We start from the raw sequence: 25445 nt of genomic DNA, 5'->3' as shown, positions 1-25445 counted from the left end.
GTAGAAATTTGAAATGTATGACATAAGTACTTTAATAACATTAAGACCTCATCCACACGCCAAACACAACTACAAAAATACTCTTTTCTACAAAATACTTCAATGTGTTCTTTTAACACTTCATAACTGTGCATTAAGCTGACGTTAAAAGATCTGGCTGTGACAGAAAAAAACAGTTAAAACACAGACAAAACACAGAAAGATAAAAACATAGAAAGGTCATGGACTCACAGTAAATAAATATATTTTAAACAATGATAAAGGTGTGAGTAAATCCTGTTTTGAGGGTGGGTCCATACTGAATGTAATAATCGTCTACTTTTCCTATAATATCCAACAACACCAAGCAAGAACTTAAAAAGAGAAAAAAAACAACAACAGTAAGCAAGCAGTAAATTTAGAGCAAATCCTGCGCATTATATACAGAGCTAATGTTATATACAGACAGCAGAGTTGATAAGATCAAAGTGACTTCAGGCTTTGAGAGTCATATGTGTTTTCCTGTAAGGAAAAAGAGAGGCTGGTCCTCTTTAGCATTGGCAGTCTGAAACTCATCGCTGAGACGAAACCGCCACTCGTCCTCCAGTTCCAGCCGAACTACAGTCTGACGGAGAGAGCTCCGGTTAGGACAGATCACACACAGAGTTGCCCCTGGAGCAGAAAAGAGCAAATGATTATTAAAAAGAGGATCACTTCCTAGTGTTATGTGCTAAATGGACAGACAGATTGATGGATATATTATCCATATATGGATATATTATTTTTGCATATCTGTCGGGTCTTTACCTTTCAGGAACTGGAACTTTTTAAGGAATCCAGGAGTCACAAAGGAATCACAGAAGTATAAGACGAGGCCACTGAAGAGCAGACCAGTAGTGCTCAAGTTAATGGAGTGAGGTTTGGAGCTGACAAAACAAACAGTCACCTGGGAACAGAAAAAAAAGCACAAAAAAACTATATACACAGTAGCGATACAACAGGTACACTTTAAGGTCCCTTGAAGTACCATGGTATTACCACCTGGTACCACCAGTGCAAAGATAAAAAAAAAAACAATACAACTATAAAAATTATAGTCTTAATTCTTCATTTTCAAACATTAAACCAACAAGCTTTTATTTTGCCAGAAAACTGCAGGTAGCCCTTACAAAAAAAGCTTCACTTTTGTTGACAACAGCAGGTTTATTTGTCATGTTGCTTTCCCAAGTGCACTTTACAAGCAACCCATACTCAGAGCACATGCAGAGATGGAGTTCTGTGATTCTCTCTGAAACATGCAACACATCTATTTATTTAATTAAATTGCAGCCTTTGCGATTTAATAATCGCAAAATTATATATATTGAGATTTTTTGGTTTTAATTTTAATTAATTGCCCAGCCCTACATCAGTCTACTATGGAATGTTTTAAGGTTATTAATAGTCTGTTGAAGTACCTCTGGGCCGAGGTTCAGGTAGCAGTCGACAGAGAGGACTGGGTGGCTGTAGTTTTGGGCACTGAGGGGGAAGAGGCGATGGCTGGTGTGCTGGAGGTATTTCTCCAGCAGTAGCTGAGCTGGTGTGGCCAGGAACAGGTGCTTACTGTCTGGAGCACAGATGTACTGAGACGGCTGGATTGTGGTGGGAACATCGGTCATCTGTGGAGAATTCAGACAAACAATTGTTTTAGTAGTTTCATGGAATATGGTTTTTATCATACATCTATACAGTAAAGCATGAGTACAGTTTTGGACATTGGCTAGAAACTTGCCTTAGTCTTGATGATAAAGGTCCCATATCCACCAATGGCGATCTGCTTCTTCATCACGCTGAAGTTGTTAAACCTGCAGATGAGGAGGCCTGCACTGTGGGCACGCAGGTTGAAGTCCACATCATCACATTTGAAACTAGTGTGGAGAGAGTGAGATGTGAATATTTGGACAATAATGGAGGAAAAAACAACCAGATTTGTTGGACATTCTCTCAGAACTCACCGGTTCTGGTTGTACTGCACATTCTGTGTGAGGTCCACATTAAGTAGCAGGAAGTCATGTAAGTGTCCACGCGAGAAGGGCTCTTTCTGCCGTCCAGCCCCACCTCCACGACTGGACCACTTCCTCATTCCACATAAGCCATATTGAGTAATATCTGGAGAAGACTCCATGTGTTGAAGAACCTGTTTCAAGGACACATTTCTTTCTGTCCCTGCGGTACCACTGAAAAACATGCAAATACACTAATTAAGACAGAAGATCAAAAACAAACACGGATGGACCAATATTAAAATTCAGTTTCTATACTTCCTGAACAATGAATTTCCATCAGTCTTTTGTGATGACTGGATACATTTTTTTATTTTTTATATGTAGTTAATTGAAATTTTTAATGTATTATAAATAATAATCATCATAATAAAAATTATACTAAAAAAAAACAAAGTAATTTCTCGCTAAAAATACATTTTAAATGTATTTTTAAATGTTAATTAATTTTAAGTGTTAATGCACCTTTTTGGAAGATCTTTTTAGAAGGTAGACAAAAACATCCCGGGTTACGCATGTAACCATGGTTCCCTGAGAGGGAATGAGACAAATGCTAGGGGTCACATTGGGGAATGCAGCCTGCATGACCGGTGTCTGAAGCATGTGTGAAACATTGCCAATCTATTGGTCCACATAGCCCATGACGTCACAGGCTGGGGTACCTGGAAGTATAAAAGGGCACCTGCTGAATATGTCATCCTCTTTGCTGTCTTCAGGAGATGTAAACAGGCAGGCTGAGGGCATAGCAAGGGGGGGTGCAGCATCTTGTTCCCTCTTGGGAACCATGTGTTACATGCGTAACCTGAGACGTTCTCCTTCTAGGGAACTCCACCCTGGGAAAGAAAGCTCGCAAGCATTTCTCCACAAAGTATAAAAATATATTCATGCCCAGTGAGACTCTCCATACACAAAAACATGCTGAATATAGTTCCACCTACAATCTTGCAGGATCTGAAATGATTCCGTGCTCACACTTCATCGTCATAACAACCCAATAGTATCTGCAGCATCTGACAACCATTTTAGAGAGGGTGTGTGGATCCAGCACATCAAAGTGATGACCACGAGCTGAGATAAACTGTGCAATGGCAAACCGGGCAGCAAAACACAAACGCTTCGTCCCACATCCCTCGGGAATAGAAACAAATGCAAGCGGAGCCTAGACATCATGACTCATCACAATGAGCGTATAACTCTGAACGCACTTGCTCTTCGCCGAGACAAATGCGAAAGCAGAATATGCCCTCAAGTGTTAGAATCCAAACACAGAGGCACACATTCCCTCAGGTGCTGCTCGACTCAGGCACTATACACGTGAACGACATCCCAAAAGAGCATCTTAACCCCGCAAGTCCCACGATCCGAGGCCTCACCGTGCCTTGGCAGCAGCGGGACCCGAACTGCGAGACACAAACGCTTGCCACTCATTTCTCAAGAAGAGGGACAAACGCAAACAGAGCTTCTCATTGGAGACATGCGCAAGCTGCAGAGCGAGACACATGACGCATAGAACATGTGTGTCCTCAAAGGGATACTCCACCCCAAAATGAAAATTTTGTCATTAATCACTTATCCCCATGTCGTTCCAAACAGAATATGAGCTGAATGCAAGCAGCGTACACTCTTCTGTGTCAGCCACGCCACATGGATGCGCTGTTCTTTCAAATCAAAGTGTAAATACACATAGAAAACATATCCTTGTGGCGCGGCTGACACAGAAGAATGTAAGCTGTCTGCGTTCAGCTCAGAATCTCCAAAATGGCGCTACGGTGAGGTGGAGAGACACAAAGGAGACGATTTGTTGAATATAGTCGTTCTTTTGGATTTCTTCGCATACAAAAAGTATTCTCGTTGCCTTCATAACATTACGGTTAAACCACTGATGGCAGATGGACTATTCTGGACCTTGACAGTCCACTCAAAGTACACACTAACGAGACCTCAGCAACAGTGGGACCCGAACCACAAAATGCAAACACTTGTCACTTATCACTCGAGAAGAGGGACAAACGCGAATGGAGCTTCTCATTGTAGACACTCACGATGAGCGCGTTCAGAGCCCTAGAGCACCGAACTAGCAAGCTCCCAACCAAGACACATGATGCATAGAACGTGTGAAAATGTAAAAACAAAAGTGTAAATAAATGAAAACACAAAATTAAGTACCTTTTTGGATCAACATCAACACTGTTCCACATTACACAAGAATCATCTGCAAGGATGATGAAGGGCCAGACATCTTGTGGCCGACTGCCATGCTCCACTCTCCGGCTCCGCTCTAGCTCCAGGTTATGATAAGACAACTCTTTAATCAGAAAATGAGCTGCTCCTGAGAATGTGGGAGAAAAGGCAACTTTAGGTCTTAGGCAAGACGTCACTGACGTCAACATCAGTTAGACAGTATGATAATCTACTGATGGTTACCTATTCCAGCTCCATTGAAGATAGTGGGTAGGACAAGCATTATATGGTTGGGCCAGTATTTCTTGTAGACGGCCATCTCGTACTCTTTAATCACTAGAATATGCAGGTGGGCGGCTCCTTCCATGGCATGATACAGATTAAACAAGCCATGCTCATGGCGACCGGTGGTGGGCATGAATATTGGACTTTTGATAGCATCAGGATTCTGCAAACATCAAATCTAGCTTTAATTGTTGTTATTTTTATTACATACTAGTCACTAAATAGTCCGGAACTAGTCAAGCTTAGTTAACTTCGCCCTTTTAGAAGACGTTTGCTAGTTTGTATTTTGAAACTATTAAGTGAAAATTTAATTTTCATCATGCAATCATGGCACATTTGGCCTCTACTAGTTGACTGCTGGTAAGTACCCAATCGGAAGTAAGAGGCAGTCTCATGCTCTCCAACTGGCCTCCTGATTGGCTGAAGGAGAAGTGATGTTCTTTGGATTTGGGAATGATGAAGTAGAGCTGGATTTCCTCTCCCAGTAGAAGGTGAGAGAAAGTAAAGGCATGCAGGGTGGACTCGTACAGCTGCAAACAAGATGATCAACATCCCAAAATACAGTCAGACCAAAATACACAAATTATAGATTATTCTATGGATCAGAATCTTAATGCTACCATTGACCAATCAGATTCAAGTATTCAAGAGAGTTGTGTAATAAACTGTATTAGGGCTCACCTGAAACTGCGGATTGAAACCCATATACTGATGACACTGCTCACAATGATGGTATGTGTTGTAAGCTGCAAATTTAGAGAGTTTTATCCGTGCCGTTCGCCTGCGTAGATACATATCTTCCTGCCTCCTAGAGTTTCCATCTAAAGCAGTAAAGACAAAACAGACAATTTCAACAACACTAACCTAATAAAATGACCAGAACTACTATAGAAGGGCTCAACTAAACCATATATAATTGTCTTGATGGTCTCACCATTTAAATTTGGAGTGAAGTCTGGTGAGTAGACAGTGCTAATGTCCTCATATTTAGGGTCATGGATGGTGTAATCAAAGGGCATCCCTCGCATAGTGTCTGTATTGGGCCACAATGCAACGGGCTGATGATATCTCACCAAATCTTTCTCGCAATCTGGATTAAAAAATATTAATAATTTCAATGATACCTATAGGACACCAAGACAGATTTAAGACTTGAAGCAAAAATTAACAGCAGCACTAGTATAACATGATTCCAGAACAAATGAATCTTACAAGTCTGTTCTTTTTAGTGAAGTAAAAGCATAGCAGTGCAGCCGGACTACTCTGAATCCTGAACAAATTACACTTACAAGTTGGTTCTTTTTAGTCAATAAAAAACATACAGTGCAACCAATGTAGTCTGAATCACAAATTAATTATTCTTATGAGTCTATTCTTTTTAGTTAATCAAGACCTTACAGTGCAATAGTGCAATCAAATTGATTCCCAAATGAATAATGTGATTCCTTTCAAGTTCCAAACACAAAAAACACAACACTCAACAAATTTCTACAAAATCCATACATATGCAAATGTACACAGTAAATGGGAAGACAGGAAACCCAAGCTTGTGCAAATTTCTATGAAATCCAAAATTTAAGTTTGGTGAATTCTGGCCTGTTAATCTGTATCCCGTGAAGACGAGTGACCAACAGAAGATTAAGCATTAATATGTGCTTTATAAGTACTAATAAACAGCCAATATGCTAGTAATATGCATGCAAATAAGCGAACTACTTCTAACTACTACTTAGTAGTGAGAAATGTTACCATATGACATCATATTTCTACCTTTGTGGTATAATACTTACTGCAGTTGATGTCTTCCTCATCATAGATGTCCACCTCCATCAGTCTGATCAGCATGCGAGAGAGAATACCCAGAAATTGCAGATACGCCCCAGTTTTTCCCACCTGGACACACACAACAAATTCCAATTTTAACCTACCAGCCAAATACTGACATTGGCATCCAGTGTTCCAGATGCTCGTTTACCTGTGGTGGCCCACTTAGCAGCAGCTTTCGAGGGTGGAAGTTATCAGTGCGTCCTTCCGCTCGGTTACTGCTGTCCATGTGGTGGGGTTTGGGGACTGTCCACTGGCGATAGTACAGCGACTGCTCGGTGCAGGTCATCATTTTGCTGAGGAGAGGTCTAAAGGAGCTGACCCACTCTACCGAAGAGTGTGGGAGGAAGGAAGTCGACTTGGGCAGGCCACTGGAATCCACTGTAGTGATGAGGTCGTAGACGGCCTTAGGGAGCAGCACCACAGGTGGGCGGCTGAGATTGCGTGCCCAGGAGCAGCTCTGCCGTAGAGGAGAGGTCCGTGTGGATGAAGAGCCGGATGACGTGGATTTGGACTGCCGCCTCTGGTTGGGCTGCTTGTCTGGATCCAAAGGAGTCCAGTCAGAATGGGGGTGCTGAGAGCCAGCTGGGGAGGCCTGGTTACCCAGTCTAGGGAGATCGTTGTTAACTACAGACCACCAGAGAGAGGTACGGTCAGTGCGAGAGAAGTATGTAAGTATGTCAAACCTGTGAATTTACCGGTTTCAGGAATCTTTCCGAAAGCAAAGCCCCACTTCACTGTCCAAAGTCCCAAATCAGACCCGTTTCCCATGCTTTATTAGTATTAAAGCAAAATTAAGCATTCCACTCAGGTTATCAGTTTATTTGATCAGTATATCAGTTATAATCAGAACAAAATTATTCGAAATTGAAAGAATGATGCGGCAATTTACAAACATTTGCTCAAAGAATTACAAGCACTTTTGTTAGGCATGATTTTAACTAACAACCCAAAGTGTTACAATTAAAGGACAACTTTTGCTGACAAATAAACATGCTCATCTGGGTGCAGGTAACATGAAGAAAGATTACACATTGTACTTTTACATATACTACAGACATTGAAACAATACAAAACTCGTTGAAAATCGGCAAAGTCATCCTTTAATTTGAAATCAATTATAGATATGTTTTGATATGGAAATGTTTTGATTCACTGTGGTTTGGATTTTTGGAAATGTCCCTGAAGAAAGAAACAGTTCTACCTATTTGAACATGCAGTCATTAAGGTGGTTAAACTCCATTTCCTCTTGCTTCCTTACATGAGGTGCTGAAGGATAATGAGGAGATGCTGGAGTCTCGGGAGCTGTGTTGAAGACTGTGTTAAAACACAGATGGCATGAGGCTGAGCTGACTAATAGCTTGACATTCTTACTCTCTGACTATCTGAAGGATTGAGCCAGCTGTGGTGTGCCTTGTCCATGTAACCATCTAATTTAGTGTTTACATATACCCTTATCATTTCCCATACATTTAAAACATAATGGTTTATGCTCAGTTTAGTAAATACTTCATGTCTTCTGGCTTTGCAATACTGACCATCCACTACAACCTCCTCCTCCTCATTGTCAGTGCTGCTGAGTTTTTCAGGGTCACTCTCAGACAGGTCGCAGCGTGCATGCTGGCCAACTTGTTTTGTCTTCAGTAGGTACGCGGCCAATCCCAGCTCCTGCTCGAGAGTGGTGCGCTGCAGAGACCAGCAGCTGATAACACGCAGGTCACAGTACTTCAGAGATCTGAGGACAGGAACAATACGGTAAGCCTAAGTATAAACCATGAAAGTGAAGTAAAGCTATTATTTTAAGATCTAGTCCCAAGACTCTTGTCATTTCCATGACTTTTCCTTCTCTAGTCATTTGTGTTTACTGAATTAATGAATAACGATTAATCATGATGAATCATTTTGAATGATCCATTGAACAGTCCAGATGCTCCCAAATTTAACTACTAAAGCACGCAAGTATTGCTCTGCATAAGAGCAAGATTTTATATTATATAGACATTTATAATATTTTATAATATAATATTATATCATATAAAAACATTTAAAGTTGTATTAATTTCTATGACCTTTACATTTAGATATGCATAGGTTAACAGTGATATAAAATTTAGGCAAAAAAAAATGGAATGGAATAATTTTGAATGGAATAATACTGTCAAATAACCTCTGCCAGTAAATAAAATAAAATGGTACAACACAAACTATTTTGAAAAGGGACTCAAATTGCCACATGTAATAATTTTTCTGAGGTCTTGCTGACCTGTACAATAAAAAAAGAAAAGAAAAAAAAAAACATTATTTGGACAATCAAACAAAATAGAAATGGGCCTTCTAAAGCTTGCTAATCTATGTAAATGATTCATTAAACATTTCTAAGAAACTACTCTTATGGTAGGTAGTTTATATTATATGAAATGCAATAAAAAAAGAATATATTTAACAGCTGGATGCTGGTAATTTTGTCTAAAATTTAAAACAAGCATTCTGCATCAAGCTTAGTCAAGTTAAAAAAACTTCCTGCGAGTGTTTTACCTGGGTAAAGACTCTCCAAGTGGATCCATGCCGGTTAAGATGAGGATACAGGGTAAAGCCTCCAGCTCTAGATATGTCCGAGGAGCCCAGTCTGGGTCCAAGATCTTCAGCCATACCTGGAGACATATAAAAAGCAAAAGGATATATGATTTAGGGATATAAAGAAAAATATGGACACAAGAATAAATGACACAAAATGTTATTTATATAAAAAAAAAAAAAAAAAACAATTAATAGTAAATACCCTTAGTTGGTCCAAGAAGTGTTTTCCTACAGTGAGAGGAGAGTATGGATCCCCCAGGATGACCTCAAACTGCTTGTGAAGGCCGAGTCTGTTGCGGACGTGGCAGAGGCGCTGGTGAGCGAAGGCAGCGAGAGCTGGTGAGGGGATCCTCAGGAGCAGCATGTGACCGTGACGGCTGGGACATCGCTGGGATGTGTTGAGGAGGCACTGCACCATCTCCAGCGTCTCTACTGAGATGTGCTTCTGCAGAGCCTGTAAAGCCTGGCCGCCCGCTGTTGCCATCAGGGCCAGAGAGTAATGCTGGATCAGCACATGGGTGCGAATCACTGCACTGTGTAGTTTTGGGAGCCTGGGGAGACGTAAGGGAATTTATCAGTGGGAGTATGAGCTGCTAAAACAGTAATAATGTAAATTGTATTACAGATAAATAAAAAACGTTTTAATATATTTTCATGTCATTTATGGCAAAGCTGAATTTTAAGCAGCCATAACTTCAGTGGATCCTTCAGAAATCATTGTAATATGCTGATTTGCTGCTCAAAAAGCTATATAAAATATACATTAATTAACAGCTGCAATATTAAAAAAAAATAACACCGGAAACAAACCTCTCTTCCAGAGCAGCAGCCATGCTCTCAAATGAACTGTCATATCGTAGCAGAGGAAGGCCACTTCCAGAGCGGGTTGTCTCCAGCAGCTCAGATACACCAAAGTACTTTGTCTTCTCATGATAAAGATCTATATCCTAGGTGTGCAAAAACAGATATATACAAAATGTAAACTCATTAGGAATATTAAGAAGTTCTGTGGTCGTGGTCATCTGCTATGAGCTATTTCAAACTTTTAGTTTCCAGGAGCTTAACTTACTGGTTTAAATAGATAGTATGTGGTATTCTTACATTGTTAAATGCAGAGGGCCAGTGGATTTCATTGTAAGGGCTGATGCGTGTGTATTGAGTCTGCAAGGTGAAGGGGAACGAAGTCACATGGAGCGTCAGGATGTTGGGAGCATCCTGAATCTGTCTGCAGTTCAGCAGACTGTCCACTAGTCCTAAGCTGGAGTCTCCTTCACTGCACTGCCCACTGGCATAAGAATAAGGATATACAGATACTTGCACCAACAGCCAAGCAAAGAATGTTTAGAGGAGAATCATGGGAGGTCACATACCTGCTGATGTCCCAGTGTGCGTGATCATGCACTAGTATGAAGAGCGTGTAGGGGTTCGTCTTGGATTTCTGAATGAGGCTGTTGATTTTTCCCACTGCACTCGGATTCAGCTTTACCACATACTGCTCAGCCTCCTTCAGCGACAAGCAGTTCTGATCCAGTCCTAACTCCCGTAACACCCCTGGAAATACAACAGCAGGAAGTGAGATCTATCTGCAATATATAACATAACTGCTCAATGGGATTTCTCCAAGCCTGTGACGTAAAATAAAGTTTATTCACTATTTAAAAAAGGACGAGACATTTTACTTCCTGTTTTAAAGGAAAACATGTCAAAACGGGTCGTTTTTAGAGCTCTCCCTGGATCTGTGCCCTTACAATTTTTTATTTTTTTTTCATGTGTTTAACAAAAAGTAGACTGATGACAGAGTAGGCTTTAATACTTATCAGAGATATACTTAAAATTATACTTAAGTATACTTGGCTTATACTGTTATACAAAGTATATACTGTATATATTTCATCTTTATATGTCCCAACTTAAAAAAAAAAAGTAACAAAAAAGTGAATTTTTGATATTCTTTCAGGATACTTTTGGGACAATTAAGTACGAGAAAAGTACAACTAAGTATAATTGGCTTATACTTAAAAGTGCAAAAAATAGTATATATAGAGTAAACTACAAGTATGATGTTAATTTCATTTAAACAAAACAATTATAACTACAGTATAAAAAAGTTTAAACTAGTAGTTTACTGAGAGTGTATTTCAAAGTGTACTTTAATAAACTAAAAAGTGGCTAGAAGTGAATAACTAGTAAACTAACAGTAACAGTATATAAAACTTAGATATAGACTAATTGTGTACTCAAAGTTTACTACTGTTACACTTAAAGTATACTTTTATAGTACACAAATAGTACACTTATAAGAATTCTACTAGGACATTGTTTTTTGTTTACTTAAACTTTATTTAAGTTTACTTGATAAAATGTACTTCAGGTATGCTTCTTTTTTGTAAGGGTGTAGTAGCGACTCGTGGGTATTGAGTGGCAATACTCTACCTGAGTTCCACAAGTGAAGGACGACTTGATGAAAAGTGACCTCAGAGGGTGGAACGCAGATTAAGAACTCAACCTTGTCGAAGGAACCGAGGTCCAGGTTTTGTGTGCTGGAATCAGCGATGGCGCAAACGTGCGAGAGCAGCTTCCGAGCCACGGCAAGCTGTATGGGGCGAATCTTGTGCCACTCTATGGAGAATTCTATTGAAAAATACAAAGTGTTAAAACACCTTATGCTCAATGTATATATCTCATTAACTTTGTACTTGGATACTTAAGTCTCACCAGCACACTTGGCTTTAGGACTGTCTCCTGATGGTTCTATGCTAGAAAACTGGGCAGCGTTCTCAGGACTGGCTTTCTCTAGCAAGGCTTCCACATCTCCATCTGATAAGTGGTATAGAAATGCACTTAAACACTGTATGGGGAAACCACAGAGGTGAGATCCATGTCTCAAACCAGCAGTCTTACCTGGACCCAGAGAACTGTAATAGGACCCCAACTCTGCTGCCACCCCAGAAGACAATTCATGGACCATCTCTCTCACATAATCACTGGGAGAGAGAAGACTCTCAGCTAGAGCACGGGTCTGGTGCTTCCCTGTGTGAAAACGTGGACATTGTAACATTTTAATCCAATTTCACTTTAATTCAATTTCAGATCTACATGCTTATTGCATATGATTAGTACATTTATGGCCAATACAGATAAACCAATTTTTTATGTCAAGACTGAAAATCATAACTCTATACCATGTAGTGTAAATAAATAAATAAATAAATAATAAAACAACAATAGAAATCCTGTGTTAAGACATCACATTATAATGTACAGTATGAAATAAAAAAACATTGTCAAAGTTTAAATGATACCAAATGTATATATTATTACTGCTTTGTTATTTTTTATATAAAAAAATGAGATTAATCAGTTTTATTATGTTGACAGCTGCAGTTTTTAACTATAGGCCAGTGTTATTTTTCTATTTACTATTATTATATTTATTCATATTTACAAAAGATTACATTTCACAGTGTTATTAAATTATTAGTGTTTTTTAAAGATAAACTTAAGTGAGCATTAGATAATGGCAAAGGTAATCTAAATACAAATCTAATCTCAATAATGATACTGATCAATACTAAAAAAATTCTAATGGCTGACAGCCATCTATAGTCTAAAGACATTTAAAAAAAACATTATTAGTAGTAGATGCACATTTGAAACCACGTACCTGTCACCACCACACATGACTCTATTTCCTGGCTCTTGTTCATGCAGATGATCACCACATAATTGGTCTGCTTCAACCTGCCATCTACTAGTCTGTGGAAGATGTCCTCCAGCGCTTCAGCTAGAGAGGGCGCTGTGTCCAGCACTAGAACTCCTTCCCCGCATGAGCTGGTGGCCAGTTTGGCCAGCCAGGGGAGCTGAGAGGGAGTAAGAGGCTGTGCGAGGCAGGGGAGAGGAGTAGGAAACTGTGCATGTGTCTGCTGATACTGCCGGATCTCCGTCAGGTGTGATTCACGCCAGGAACGCATGAAGATCTGCTCCAAGTCTTCCATCAGAGGAGCCTGGTCAGGTGCTGTCGTAAGATGATTATCTTATAATTATTTGGGGTCATTTTACAGTATATAATGTAAAATAAGAAATTAAGGTTCCAAAATAATAAAATATTGTATTTTAAATATAGTCTTAGTCCAAGGACTCTCAGGGGATTTCAGGGGGGTGCTAAGAGGGCCATAAATGTATCTGTTTATTTATTTACAGTTAGTCACAGTTAAAGTGTTAAACTTAAGTATTAAATGTTTAATGTGATAATGTTTAACACATTTACTGAATTTAAATATTTTTACCGCTTTGATATTCTTTCTAAAAAAAATATGAGATTAATCAATAATTTTATTATTCTGATTGCTGTAGTTTTTAAACGTAAACTGGTGTTATTTTAGTATTATTGATATTATAAGTATAGTCTATTGTAGTTTAATTTTAGTAATTGTTAGTATGTTTTTTCTATTGAGCTTTAATTTATATTTATTTCAGTTTTAATTTGTAATTTTAATACATAAACTTGTTTCATCTAATATTTAACACTGATGCAAGCAATACAAAAATTAATGTGCATAAAGCAAAGTTTACATCATTAATAATTTAAGATAATATTTGTATCAAGTGCTTTTGTTTAAATGCACAGTGACAATACAAAAGGCCAGTTATTTAATTTTGGAAACAACATCTTTCTGATATTGTGCTTTATATTTTGCTCAAAAAGTACCAATTCATCTTCTATACAGGGATCTGTACATAGAAATATAGCTGCCTTCATATTTCCGGAAGGGACTCGTCATAATGGAGGTCTCTGGAATCAAAAAGTTTACTGTTGGGCAAAAACAGACGGTGTGGAAGGTGCTTGAAATACTGTTGTTCTTACCAAGCTGCACTAGATAGTAGACAGTCAGCAGGATCAGCATCTCAGTGGAGATGGGCTGAATGGGAGCGGTGCCATACTGCTCATAGACTCTTGGGAGGTTCTGGGAAGTGCGATAGCATTTCTGCAGCAGGCCACTCACCACCACGTCCTCAAGGTTCCCACACAAATGTGGGAGTGTCCCATGCCCTACAGCCAAAAACACACACACACACAAACATGGTCTAACTGACAGCTGGCCCAAGATAACGTGGTGGGAACCGCTATCACGGTTCCACTGTAGACAAAACAGACACAAACCACGGAAAAAAACACAAATAGTTTAAATGTGCCCAGGTTGCTCCTACATTTTTGTGTTTCTATAAACATTCATACAGCTAATTTTATTTTGTAAGTTCATTTTGTAAATATTCAGAACAGAAATTGGCATCATTGTAAACAGGGTCAGAAAAAAAATATAGCAAGAACAAAACAATGTTGAGATTTTACCTTTAAAAATGACCGGTCGTAGGCCACAAGCCTGGAGCAGGTGATCAGGCACTGTGACAGACTCCCCAGGGGCATGGCGCGGCGAGGACCCCATAGTCAAACACCCAGATGCCCCGCTGTCCACTGAGAACAAATACATCTACACTTGATAGCTGATATAATATTGCACATAATTTTCAGCACTCACTTGACTTATTTGAAGTAGTCTGAGTGTGCACACACATATTCACACACACACAAAAACGCACATATGCACACAAACCTCTGTCCCCAAAAGCAATCACAATACTAAATCTTTTAAATCAGTGGTTCCCAACCTGCCTTGGGTCAGAGTTTGCAAAGGGGCTTGTGAACTTATATGGTTTGAGGTAAAATATGGATGCAAAAAGTATTATTTAAAAAAAGTATTACAGGATTTTTTTTATATGTAAGGCTTCAAGGACAAAAGATTGGGAACGACTGTCTTAGGTAATACTTGAAACCTTCTTGTTATTTTAAGTCCAGATGAGTCACTCATTATTTTTAAATAATGTTGCTTTTTTGAGCATTTGCTCAGTGCTCTCCAGAGAAAATCTGAAGAACACTCTGTTCAGGTTTGATAAAAAGCAAACACATCTATAATCATAAAGGCCTCTTTAGAAGAGTGCTTGATGCAGTCAGATCACATCACATTTTTGGCACTCAGACACAGGGGTGTAGATAACCCTGGCATTTTGGGTTATAACCTCAGTTGTTTTTTTCTCTAGCCTTAAGCCTCATAGTCATAAGGCCTCCCAATGCTGCATAATGTTATATTATATAAGATCTTACAGTGTTACAAATGTAGAAGCAGAAATATTGTGCCTGAATGAAACCCAAATACTGCTGCTCACTGATCTTTTAATATTCTTATAGGGCACTACTTTAGGAAATAATCATCCTCCACCCCCTTTACCTGATTTAGTGGCATTGGTCGTGCTGTTGGGAGCAGGTCTCGGGGTTACTTCGGTAGGAGCAGAGGATTTTGGGGACCATCCCTTGTGCCTCTTTTTGGGAGGCCCAGAATTTGCCATGGAGCCGAAAAGCAATTGATCAATAGGATTAAGAGAAAAGTTGCAGAGAACATCTATCCATCGATTCTGTTATATAACATTGTAGTGTCAAAAACACAAAAATAAAAAAAACCTTCTGCACCAAGCTCACAGTTTACCCTGCCAAACAATCATCTTTTCTTGTGTCATTGTAAATCTAAAAACAACAGAATGTAAATTTACTTTAAAGGTGGGTTTTGGTGTCATAGGATGTGATTATTATGTTATACATTAACGAAACTTTAAACACAAGCGCATATGTCCCTTTATATGCAAAGAGAACCAGAAAAGAAGGAGCAATGTGTTAAATCCAAATGAAAACCATAGCATCAGGAAGGAAGTCTCACATTTAACAATGCAGACAGAGAGCAGGAGAGAGAGTGCTGAAAGAAAAGAGAAGGATCGGGAGGAGTAAAGGGCCTAGACAATACAGCTGCTTCATTTTAAAGCATTTAAACATTTCAAAAGGGCTGCTCTCTTTCACTGAAGGTGTGAAGTCTAGAGGGGGGATTAGTTTAGGGACCGCCCCTGTAAAATTGAGGTTTCCCTTTTCTCTGATCCATGCTTGAAATATAAACACTGAGTGAATAGTGACTACTGGAGGGCAGGATTACCTATTCCTGTAGGCCTTCCAGGACCATTGGCCACCAGTCCAGGCTGTGCCGGAGGCTGCTGGGGTCCAGGATCATGACTACCATTGATTAAGGGAGGGGAACCCTCAGATAAATGGAGATGGGTTTTTAGATCTGTGAGATAGGGACAAGATAAAACATAGCAGTTTAAATGCAAAAGTAAATACAGTAAATATGAACTTAGCAACAAGATAGATGGTTAACGCCTTAACACACTGTGTGTTTCCTACCTGCATGGTTAATTGTGTTCAAGGCTGTGTGCCCTGAATTGGGAAGCAGGTCAGTGGGTCCTTGTCCTGATTGTTCCTCTGGTCCAGCAGCTGCATTACATACTGCATGTCTCATTCGGCTGTCTGCACATAACATGAAAAAAAATCCATAAACCACAGTAAAATAAACCTTAGCATAAAGACTGAACACTGAATGGCCTGCCATTTTTGCCTGGCATATTAAAAAATGGCTGATAAAACCCATAGACTGACACTGACCAATATCACACTTGGGGGCCAGTAAAGATCCCACCCAAAACACTTTAGCAATTACCTTGGAATGTCCTAGAAACCACTAGAAACCTAACATCAAACTATGCAACTTTAGCACCACATTACACCAGCTGAAATAACAACTATCAAAATAAGTTGAACAGCTATTAAATTAAATATAACAATATTAGCATATCAACAAAAGATAACAGTTTATTATTATAAATATGCTGCAGTTATGTTGTCTTCCTCTTTGAGTGCTTAACTGCTTTGTGAAGCATGAAATGCTCTCTGAATATATGCATACGCTGCCAAAGCTCTTCCGCTCAATGTTGACGTGTCTCCATGGTAGCAGTGAGCTAAATTAGGTGTGCTGGCCATCTGCACTGTCAGTCTGAGAAGGCAAGCACTGCTGAATGGGCCAGGCTGACCCAGGATGCTGGACAGGGTCATATTAACCCTCCTGCTAGTCGCTGGTTGTCAATATTCCACCACAGAAGCATTGCTGATGCTATACGCTTCTAAAATAAGATGTCCATTCATCAAGATTACCATAAAATGTAGAATGGCACCTTTGCTGACTATTTCTGTGCAATCTTACCTATTCCTTTCCAGCAGATCGGTGGTCCCTTGACCAGAATGCCCTGTGCATTTCTGAGGAGGTGGTACTTTAAGTGCTTCTGCTTCTTAGGCTGTGTGGTGAGCTTCAGGTTGATGTGATCGGCAAACTCAGTGAAGTAGCGGAAGCCCTTCTCTCCGCACCCCATGCAGTTCCCGGAGAAACCTACAACAGACAAAACGTATGGTGAATATCTGTTTTCTATTCTGTATGTCTTTGAGTGCCCAGATGTTTTCTAGATTACCAAGTACAGTTATCTAAAATAGAGGCATAGTACAGACGGTCACCAGCTGAGCACCCAGTTTCCATAGCCACAAACCTTCACTGGGGGCGAGGGCTCTGAGCTGAATTGAGAGCCATAGAAACCCAAATTAAAGGGCTTAAAATGTCTCTCTGACAAATGAAAATATGGTCCATCAAGGTTAGGGTACCCTGACCCAGGAACTGGCACTGTGCTTAGGGTTTTCCCATTTCTACCTCTCTCTCTCTCTCCTCAATCTATCCTTTGCTAATTTTTGTTGCCAGAGGCTGTTGCTATAGACCAGGGGTTCTCAAAGTTTACATTCAAAAGTCCGAATGTGAATTCTCATCGATGTCAAAAGGTCCGAAATAATTGTTATTACAAAACTTTTTTTTTTTTTTTAATGCTTATAACTTTATATAACAATTCAACTTTATATATGCTTATTATCATATTCATTACGTCATCAAGTCGTACTTGCATTTAGGCTACTCTCTGAACTGTTACATAAAGTACTGCACTTTTATACAACTAAATGCACGATAAAGCAGTTCTTATGTACATATTTTCTGTTTCTGAAAAAGTACTTCAATGTAACCTAAAGTCACTTCAACTGAATTGCTAAAATCTTGAATTATAACTCCAATACGGTCACAATACTGGAATTTCTAACTTCGATTTGATACCATAAAAAATAACGATATTCGATACCATTTTTGGTATGCATTTGGTGTGCATTTGAAGTGTGTGTGTACTGGCTGCCAGAAAGAACAGAGAGCAAGAAAGCGCATCTGATATCAGTTTATAGATATACTGCGAATAAAGAGTATTGAAACCGTTTTAGATATTTCAGTATTTATAAGTAATGAATAATCTGTATTATTTTAACCACACTAGTAACAACTACTTAGTAACCACCCAAAACAGCCCACCAACCACCTAGCAATCATTCTGAATGATCTAGCAACTGAATAGCAACTGTCTATCTATCCAGTAACTCTACAGCAACACCTTTGCATCCATCTGTCTAGCAACTACCTAGTAATGCCTTTGCAACCACCTAAAGCAACCCAAGAACCCTCTAGAAATGCCCTAGTAACTGCCTAGAACACTGTATCAACCACCTAGCAACCGTGCAGAACACCATAACAACAGCTTGGCAACCATCTAGTAAGGCCATGTATATGTGCTATTTCTCTAGCTGTCTTTCTATCAAGCTGCTTATATGAGGGTCATAGAAACCCAAATTAAAGACCCACAAATGTCTCTCTGACAAATGGAAATGTGGTGTTTTGAGGTTGGGGTACCCTGACCCAAATCAGGGCTTTTATCATTTTCTACCTATCTTTCACAATCTGGCTCTTGGCTTTTTTTGTAATGCAGGAAATTCAAATATTGGTGCATCAGGTTCACGGTGTCTTGCCTAAAAGTGCATTACGTCCACATTCATCGGGCAGAAAGCGCAGGTCCACCGCACACACCAGAATGTGATCAGGCAGGCTGGGAGATTTTGCTCCGACGAGCAGAAACCCAGAAGGGACTTCCAAAGACTCGGTGGCCAGGGACGAGAGCCGAAGGTCTTTGCCTGCCTGACAGAACCCTGAAATTGCACAAGTTTGTATTAGGACACAGTGACTTTATGAACATGCTGAATCACTGATCGTCCATCAGTAGTCTGAATGGCTATAAATGTACTGACTTAAGGCCCCGATATACTTCAAACGAAGTTCGTTTTCATTCTTCGTTTGGGGGCAAGAAGAAGTTATTACACCTTATTATATTTTATGTGTTGTCATAATTTGATAAAAACAAAGGATTATTATTGTATGTTCTTTTAGCATTTCATTAATTGTGTACCTTTTAAATTTGCTTATTGAAAGAACAACATTATATCTTTACTTATGGTGTAACATTTATTTGAAACACGTGTATTTGGTACTTGCTACCTTATATCTTTACTCTTTCCTTTCATTCTTTTCATGGCTTTGGAAAACTTGCATCTGATGTTTCTCTACGCCGCTTTTTGCATAACTCCAGGTCGTTCAACACCAAGCTTTGTTGCAGTTTCTTTCTAGGAATTAAATGCTTTCTCTGAATCTTTAAAGTCTCTCCGCGAGCAATCGTACAGGTGCGGATACATCTGTGCCAGCTCAGTGATTCGACACATTGTATTAATGTTGCTAGTGATAGGATATGTTGTTCTTGCCTGACCTCCGTTGAATGAGATACGAACCGAAAAATAAATAAATAAATAAATTGCACGTCAAAAGAAGGTGGAGTTTCAGAACACACCCACTGATTGTGTAACCGCCACGGACCAATGGAAACTCAAAGGTGTTTAGGAGCGAAAACTATCTCCCCCTAAATTTCGATTTGGTCAGCTGTTTTGAACTGCCGAAACGAACTCAAAATGAACTTCGTTTCGGCCTCATTTTGTTCAAAATGATGTCATATCAGTTCGTCCTTCAATTTCGTTTGAAGTATACCGGGGCCTTTACAGCTACTGTAAAATAGTTGTTATTGATCTGCTCTGTTATTTATGGCTCATATGATCTCACCATCTGTAGTACAGGATCCCTCTGGTGGAGGCTTCATCTGATATGGGTTTGGAGGGCTGTTTGAATCTGAAACATCCTCTTCATCGTCATCTTCATCTCCTCGACCTGTTGAGAATTTTTTTTTATATATTGTCTAGTTAGGGGACGTATAAGATACTCAAAACCTCAAAACAAGTGATGCATTCTAAAGTGTGTGATACCACAGAAGACCACAGAAGTAAAAGCTCACCATCATGAGAGTAAGGCCTTTGCTCTGCTTCCAGGTACAGCTGAGAGAACACAGGTCTGGGCACCACTGTGTTGGAGCGCAGTGACGCCTCTATGGAGTTGTGCAGCACTTCCTCAAACCGTGTGCTCTGAAGGTGTCCTGTATATGAATTCCCCATGACCTTTCATAGAATGAAATAAGTTGTTATGAAAAGTTAAAATGGAAATTTGAAGGTACATTATTGCTGTAAAATTTAATGACATAAATTAAATTTATAGTAAATGGTCATTTTTGAAAGAAAATAAAAGTATATAAAAATAAAAAAAGGAATATATTTGTCTGATACTTATAATATTGTTAATAAAAATAGTTTATTATTAAAAAAAATAAAGGTTAAATTAATCATTATATTTCATTGTGGGGCCAGTGAAAAAAAAACATGCATCATACTGTACATTAACAGGATAAATTATTTCTACTACTTTTTCAATGACAATTATTCTGACTATGAGTGTTATTAAAGCAAACAGCTGTAGCACAGAGGTTATTTGAGGACATGTGATTCTGACTGCACACAAACACACCGCTCTGACTGTGGAGCCTGAAGTCAGCTCATAGCTGATTTGATGTCAGTGATTCATCAGATAATCAGCCTCTCTCGGTGGTCAGTAAATATGATTACAACAGGACAAAACTGAGTTCAAATCATTTAAAACAGTTTTTTTTTTTTCATTTTCTCTAGAGGAAGAAGAAATAGTGGCTTTTTGTAGGGTGTCCAATTTGCAAACTCATAAAGTAACCATGATACAATGTCAGGGCATCCTGACCCAGACTTTGTGTGTGTGAGAGAGAGAAAGAGAGAGAGAGAGAGAGAGAGAGAGAGAGAGAGAGAGAACGAGAACAAGAGATATGGAGAATGGCCTACCTCCAATAATAAACAAAGTTAGAAACTGGAAAAGGCTGCACTCACATTATGAATAATGTGTTTTATGGGTTTACTCTTTTCATCAGAACATTGTGTGAGGAACAAACTGGAAGTTTTGGAAAATCAAGACATATGCCCTAGGTTTTTTTTTTCAACACCAACAAATCGTTATTTATAAGTTAATTTAGTTCACACAGACATGTCTCTGTGATGCGTTTTCTGAAAGCATTGTAAGCCGAAGCAGATTGTAGAGACAGTTGGTGCGAATGATTTATACAATCTATTAAAGGCGTAGTCACATATGCAAAATTTCAGCAAAAGTTAAAAAATAAAAAATCAACAGTCAATATTCAATAAGCATCAATCAAACATAAAACAATAACACAACCAAAAACCAAACAATCTTTCAAAATAACAAAGAAATCTGCATGGGGAACTTTTTTTGTCCTCACAATAAAATTCAATCACAATATTTAACAGCTCACAGGAAAAGATTATCAATAAATAATAATGTAAATTCAATGTTAAATCACAAAACACCATCATATTTCCAAATTTGGAAGAACTATTCCTTTAACGGCTGCTTTTGTTTTAAATGCATGTAGGTATATGGCATAACCGTGTGAATAGCAGCACTGAAGCCACTAATGAAAAAAGCTCTGGGGAAGAAAAAAGACCCTTGGACATAATCCCTTTGCTTTTAAATGCTCTCTGCCATATGTTCCTTCTCTCAGGCCCAACACTCATCCCACGCACTAGGAATTCACAACACAGTAACACCCTAAAACAATGAAGAAGACCAGCAACATGTCATATAAACATCAACAAGTACCACCAATAAAACTTTTATAACAAGAAAGTGAAATTCACATGCTCTCATAATATTGCTAGCCAGAATCTCTGGGATCTCATGGCAAAACACCAATCTTTTTGACATTTGGAACTAGTCAGGAGTCCTGCCATCATCATAAAACATATTAGCATTTTGTGCTGAGGGGGAGAAAACTGCAGTTAAATAAACAAATGCTAATGCGGACAGGCTCTGCAGATAGTCGAGGAGATAAAAGAGCAAGACGTGATAGCAGCGAGGACGTTCAACAGCCCCATCCTCCTAGACAGAGCTTCCTTACAGGGAGATGACAAGGTCTTTCATCTTTCCCGGACTCCCCCCGGGTTAACATCACCCAACTATTGTGTCTCCGTTTATGGCCTTCTCTCTTTACAGACAAACCCATCTCTCTCTCTCTGTCTGTCTGACTTACACATCTTTCTGACACTCTATACACTACACTTCAATTTATGAAGAATTAGCTACAAAATGTCCCAGCTGAGACACATTTGTCCCCTCAACAAAAGCTAACCACTGGACATCAAAAAGTGACAGTAAAAATTTTCATAATGTTGCAAAAGATTTATATTTAAAATAAACGCCGTGCTTTTGAACTTTCAATTCATCAAAGAATCCTGAAAACAGTGTATCAGCGTTTACAGAAATATTAAGCAGCACAACTGTTGATAATATTAATAAAGTTTCTTGAGCACCAAATCAGCATATTAGAATGATTTCTCGAATATTTGAAAACTCGCTTTGCCAACACAGGAATAAATTACAATTGAAAATATATTAAAACAGAAAGCCGTTATTTTAAATTGTAATAATATTTCACAGTATTACTGTTATTAATACAATATTACTATTACCATACACAATATTAATATAGTTTTGATCAAATTAATGCGAGCATAAGAGACTAATTCAAATACTAATTAAAAAATCTTACTGATGCCAAACTTTTGAATGGTATATACAATTTTATTTACTATTTTATCAAATTTGAACTGTGGTAACTATGGTATTTTTTTTGCAGAAAATATTCTTACGTTTTAAATTTTTCATAAAGGTCTAAAAATCCACTTTTCTAACAATTTCTATTTGTTTTTCTAATAAAAGTTTATTCCAGAAAATTGCAGTTCAACTAGGTGAGGAGATACACATAAAAAAAATACAGTAATGCAAACCACATTAGAGACAAGTGGAATGGGCACCTGAAGATCTGAAACGGAAAGAACGTGCTACTTTCACTACTTTTTCCTTCTCTAAAGAAGATGGTAGAAGAGGGTGGGTGGCTTTAAAGCCTTGGGAGTTGTGTGTGTAAGCGGGGGGCTGGGGTCATTCCACGCTCCACATATACAATAAAACTGAGCAGACGACCAGTAGAAGAGCTGGAAACAGAGAGAGGAAAATGTTATTGTTGAGCAGGGAGTGAGTGACACAGCAGGTCTCTGCTTTACCTCTGCCCACTGCCTCTCTCTACCGGCACGAACACACACACACACACAGACACACACAGACACACACACTTCTACATGAAGCCTGCCACATAGCAACAGGCCAAAGGTCAGGGCTGGCAAACAATGTTTGGGTAGTGCTTTGATGTGCTCAGGCATGGTCCAACCAGAAGCTCAATGGACACAAAGAGGCTGAGAAGGGCAGTCAGATAGCACCGCTCCATTCTTCTCATCACCTTTAACCTTTGACCCCTGCACCCCTGCGAGAGATCACATTTCAAGGATGGCCAGTTGCATTCAGACAGATCTTTTTGTCCAATCTTAAGGCTACTGCGGGAATAATTTGTTCATTTTTTTGCAGAAAGAAGTATATATTAGTGAATAAAAATTAAGATACTAGCCTAAGTAATATCTCAAAGCATAATCGCATAGTGATGGACTATAGGTGTAACACTCACAGGGTCTGTACACAGACCACCTGTCCTAAATAAGCAATCATTACAGCTACACTTCCACCAGTTCTACAGTGTCAACAGTGTCTAATGTGATGTGCGGAAAATACCCCTCTGGCACTGAACGTTGTGAACATTACTTCACACAGTCCAAACACCAGCTGTTCTCGCCAAAAACTAAGCTGTCCAGTGTCTTAATAACAGATATATCGTCATCTCTTGACAGCTGAAGTTTCAAGATTCCTTTTGTTCAGAACAACACCTGAGGCTCTAGTTACCAATTTCTATAATTACTACTTCAGTCGGACAGAGAGTTTGGACTTTTGGAGTCTGAAAAGGCTTTTGTTTTCTTGTGACAGGGCTTGTGAGGAGGCTTCTCCGTCCAAATGGCTGAGGTTGTTTTCTTCCCAATGGTTCTAGAGTGGCTTTTGAAACACACTCTCATGGTAATTCATAACTTTTTATGTTTCGGCGAAATGGTGGCCAACTGGAATGTATGTGTAGGATGACTAGGATCTCATTAGTACGTTTTTGTATGATTACACCCCACTGACAGATAAGGGGAGGACATTCATGCTTTCATATAAAATTTATACAAAATCATCACCTTGTTAAGTTACTATGCTTTTTCATGTTATCGGGTTGGTTTTTGTGAAAAACTAGAAAGAGCCTCAACATCACACGGAATCAATTTTCCAATTAAGTATAAGAAAGCTTTGTAAATCATAGAATTGTCTGTAAAATAGCAATGACAATACACTAAATATTGTACATTAAACTACCAAACAAACAGGCTAGCTAATGTAGACATGCTATGTAATCTACTTGAATAAATAAGCAAAAAGCACAATACAACTGCATAATTATTGAAAGATCATTTAAATGCAATAGGTAAGACTGATCAGACAAATGTAAGGGAGTGACATAGAAGGTCTACTTTTTTCTAAGAAATACCCAATTCTTTCAGCAGTTAATTGTAATTGTATTAGACACTGAAAATATTCAATACAAAAGATTATATGTAGATTACCATTAATGCAATATATATATTATGGCCAGTGTGAAACTCTACAGGGAATGAAACTAGTGCAACATGTCAGCACTGTCAGCATGCAATATATTGTCCTGATGAGCAAAATGAAACATTTAATAAAATCCTCTACTGCAGATCAATGACAGTATGCACATTAATTTTTCAAAACAAAACATTTACGCTGCCTATTAATTACACCATAGGTGGTAAAATAATGTAGTTGTTTTCTCTTTGCATTTCATAAGTAATAATTATGAGATGTTGACTTATTATTATTATTTCATTTCATAATCAAAAAGTTACATTAGTTATACGTTTGAAAGTTGTGTTATGGGGATTACTTTTACAGTCATACTCTGAAAAATTGTATTTAGCTATAGTTTTCATGGGGTGCTGGAATCAGAGTATGGATGGAAACAACATGTTAATATTTAACAAAGCTACAGATTAGGTCATGCAATAAGCGAAACAATAAATGCAGCACGAACTTACCTTTAATTCAGTATAAAAGCACTCAGATATTCCAGGGGGGGCTGACTGGATTCGGGCTGTTAATGTACATTTCTCCGAGATGCGCGATTCAGCCGCCTCCGCTGCGCACGAGCAGCCAGTCAATGAGCCCTGCTGTAGAAATGCCGCTGGCCGCGTGCGATGATTTGTTACAGCGAACAGGACACCCCTCTCTCCTCGTGTGATAG

The 25445-nt window shown here is 38.8% G+C and overlaps 1 protein-coding gene across 2 annotated transcripts; it reads right to left on the bottom strand.

Moving 5' to 3' along the window:
• Positions 1-356: 356 nt before the first annotated feature.
• LOC109108386 (protein GREB1-like) lies at positions 357-25424 on the bottom strand. Of its 2 annotated transcripts, none has more exons than XM_042774182.1 (32): positions 25240-25424; positions 20068-20229; positions 19841-19955; positions 18706-18882; positions 17024-17206; positions 16171-16293; positions 15924-16054; positions 15173-15296; positions 14239-14361; positions 13753-13938; positions 12553-12903; positions 11790-11918; positions 11604-11705; positions 11322-11519; positions 10259-10439; positions 9990-10173; positions 9699-9835; positions 9091-9439; positions 8847-8962; positions 7850-8046; positions 6463-6938; positions 6278-6380; positions 5422-5577; positions 5169-5308; positions 4856-5017; positions 4446-4650; positions 4188-4350; positions 1974-2195; positions 1751-1886; positions 1437-1637; positions 787-925; positions 357-651 (listed from the first exon to the last, which is right to left on the bottom strand). In XM_042774182.1, exons 2-32 carry the CDS (start codon positions 20224-20226, stop codon positions 488-490), a joined length of 5532 nt encoding a protein of 1843 aa, XP_042630116.1. In that variant the 5' UTR covers positions 20227-20229; positions 25240-25424; the 3' UTR covers positions 357-487. The 2 variants fall into 2 exon arrangements, with proteins under 2 accessions (XP_042630116.1, XP_042630117.1); XM_042774183.1 differs by having other exon boundaries at positions 19841-19945; positions 20070-20229.
• Positions 25425-25445: the final 21 nt, after the last annotated feature.

The sequence above is a fragment of the Cyprinus carpio genome, chromosome A17 (genome assembly GCF_018340385.1).
Source record: "Cyprinus carpio isolate SPL01 chromosome A17, ASM1834038v1, whole genome shotgun sequence".
Lineage (NCBI taxonomy): Eukaryota > Metazoa > Chordata > Actinopteri > Cypriniformes > Cyprinidae > Cyprinus > Cyprinus carpio.
Note: the sequence above shows the minus strand (reverse complement) of the source record. Positions and strands in the feature narration are given on the sequence as shown.

What these genes read in the sequence shown, in the direction of transcription:
- LOC109108386 (XM_042774182.1), bottom strand. Translation starts at nt 20,226, where the DNA reads ATGGGGAATTCATATACAGGACACCTTCAGAGCACACGGTTTGAGGAA. An exon ending in CTGGAAGGCCTACAGGAATA is followed by an intron (nt 15,297 to 15,923) that starts GGTAATCCTGCC and finishes CAATTGCTTTTC; the next exon opens with GGCTCCATGGCAAATTCTGG. An exon ending in CCTTCACTTGTGGAACTCAG is followed by an intron (nt 10,440 to 11,321) that starts GTAGAGTATTGC and finishes TTGTATTTCCAG; the next exon opens with GGGTGTTACGGGAGTTAGGA.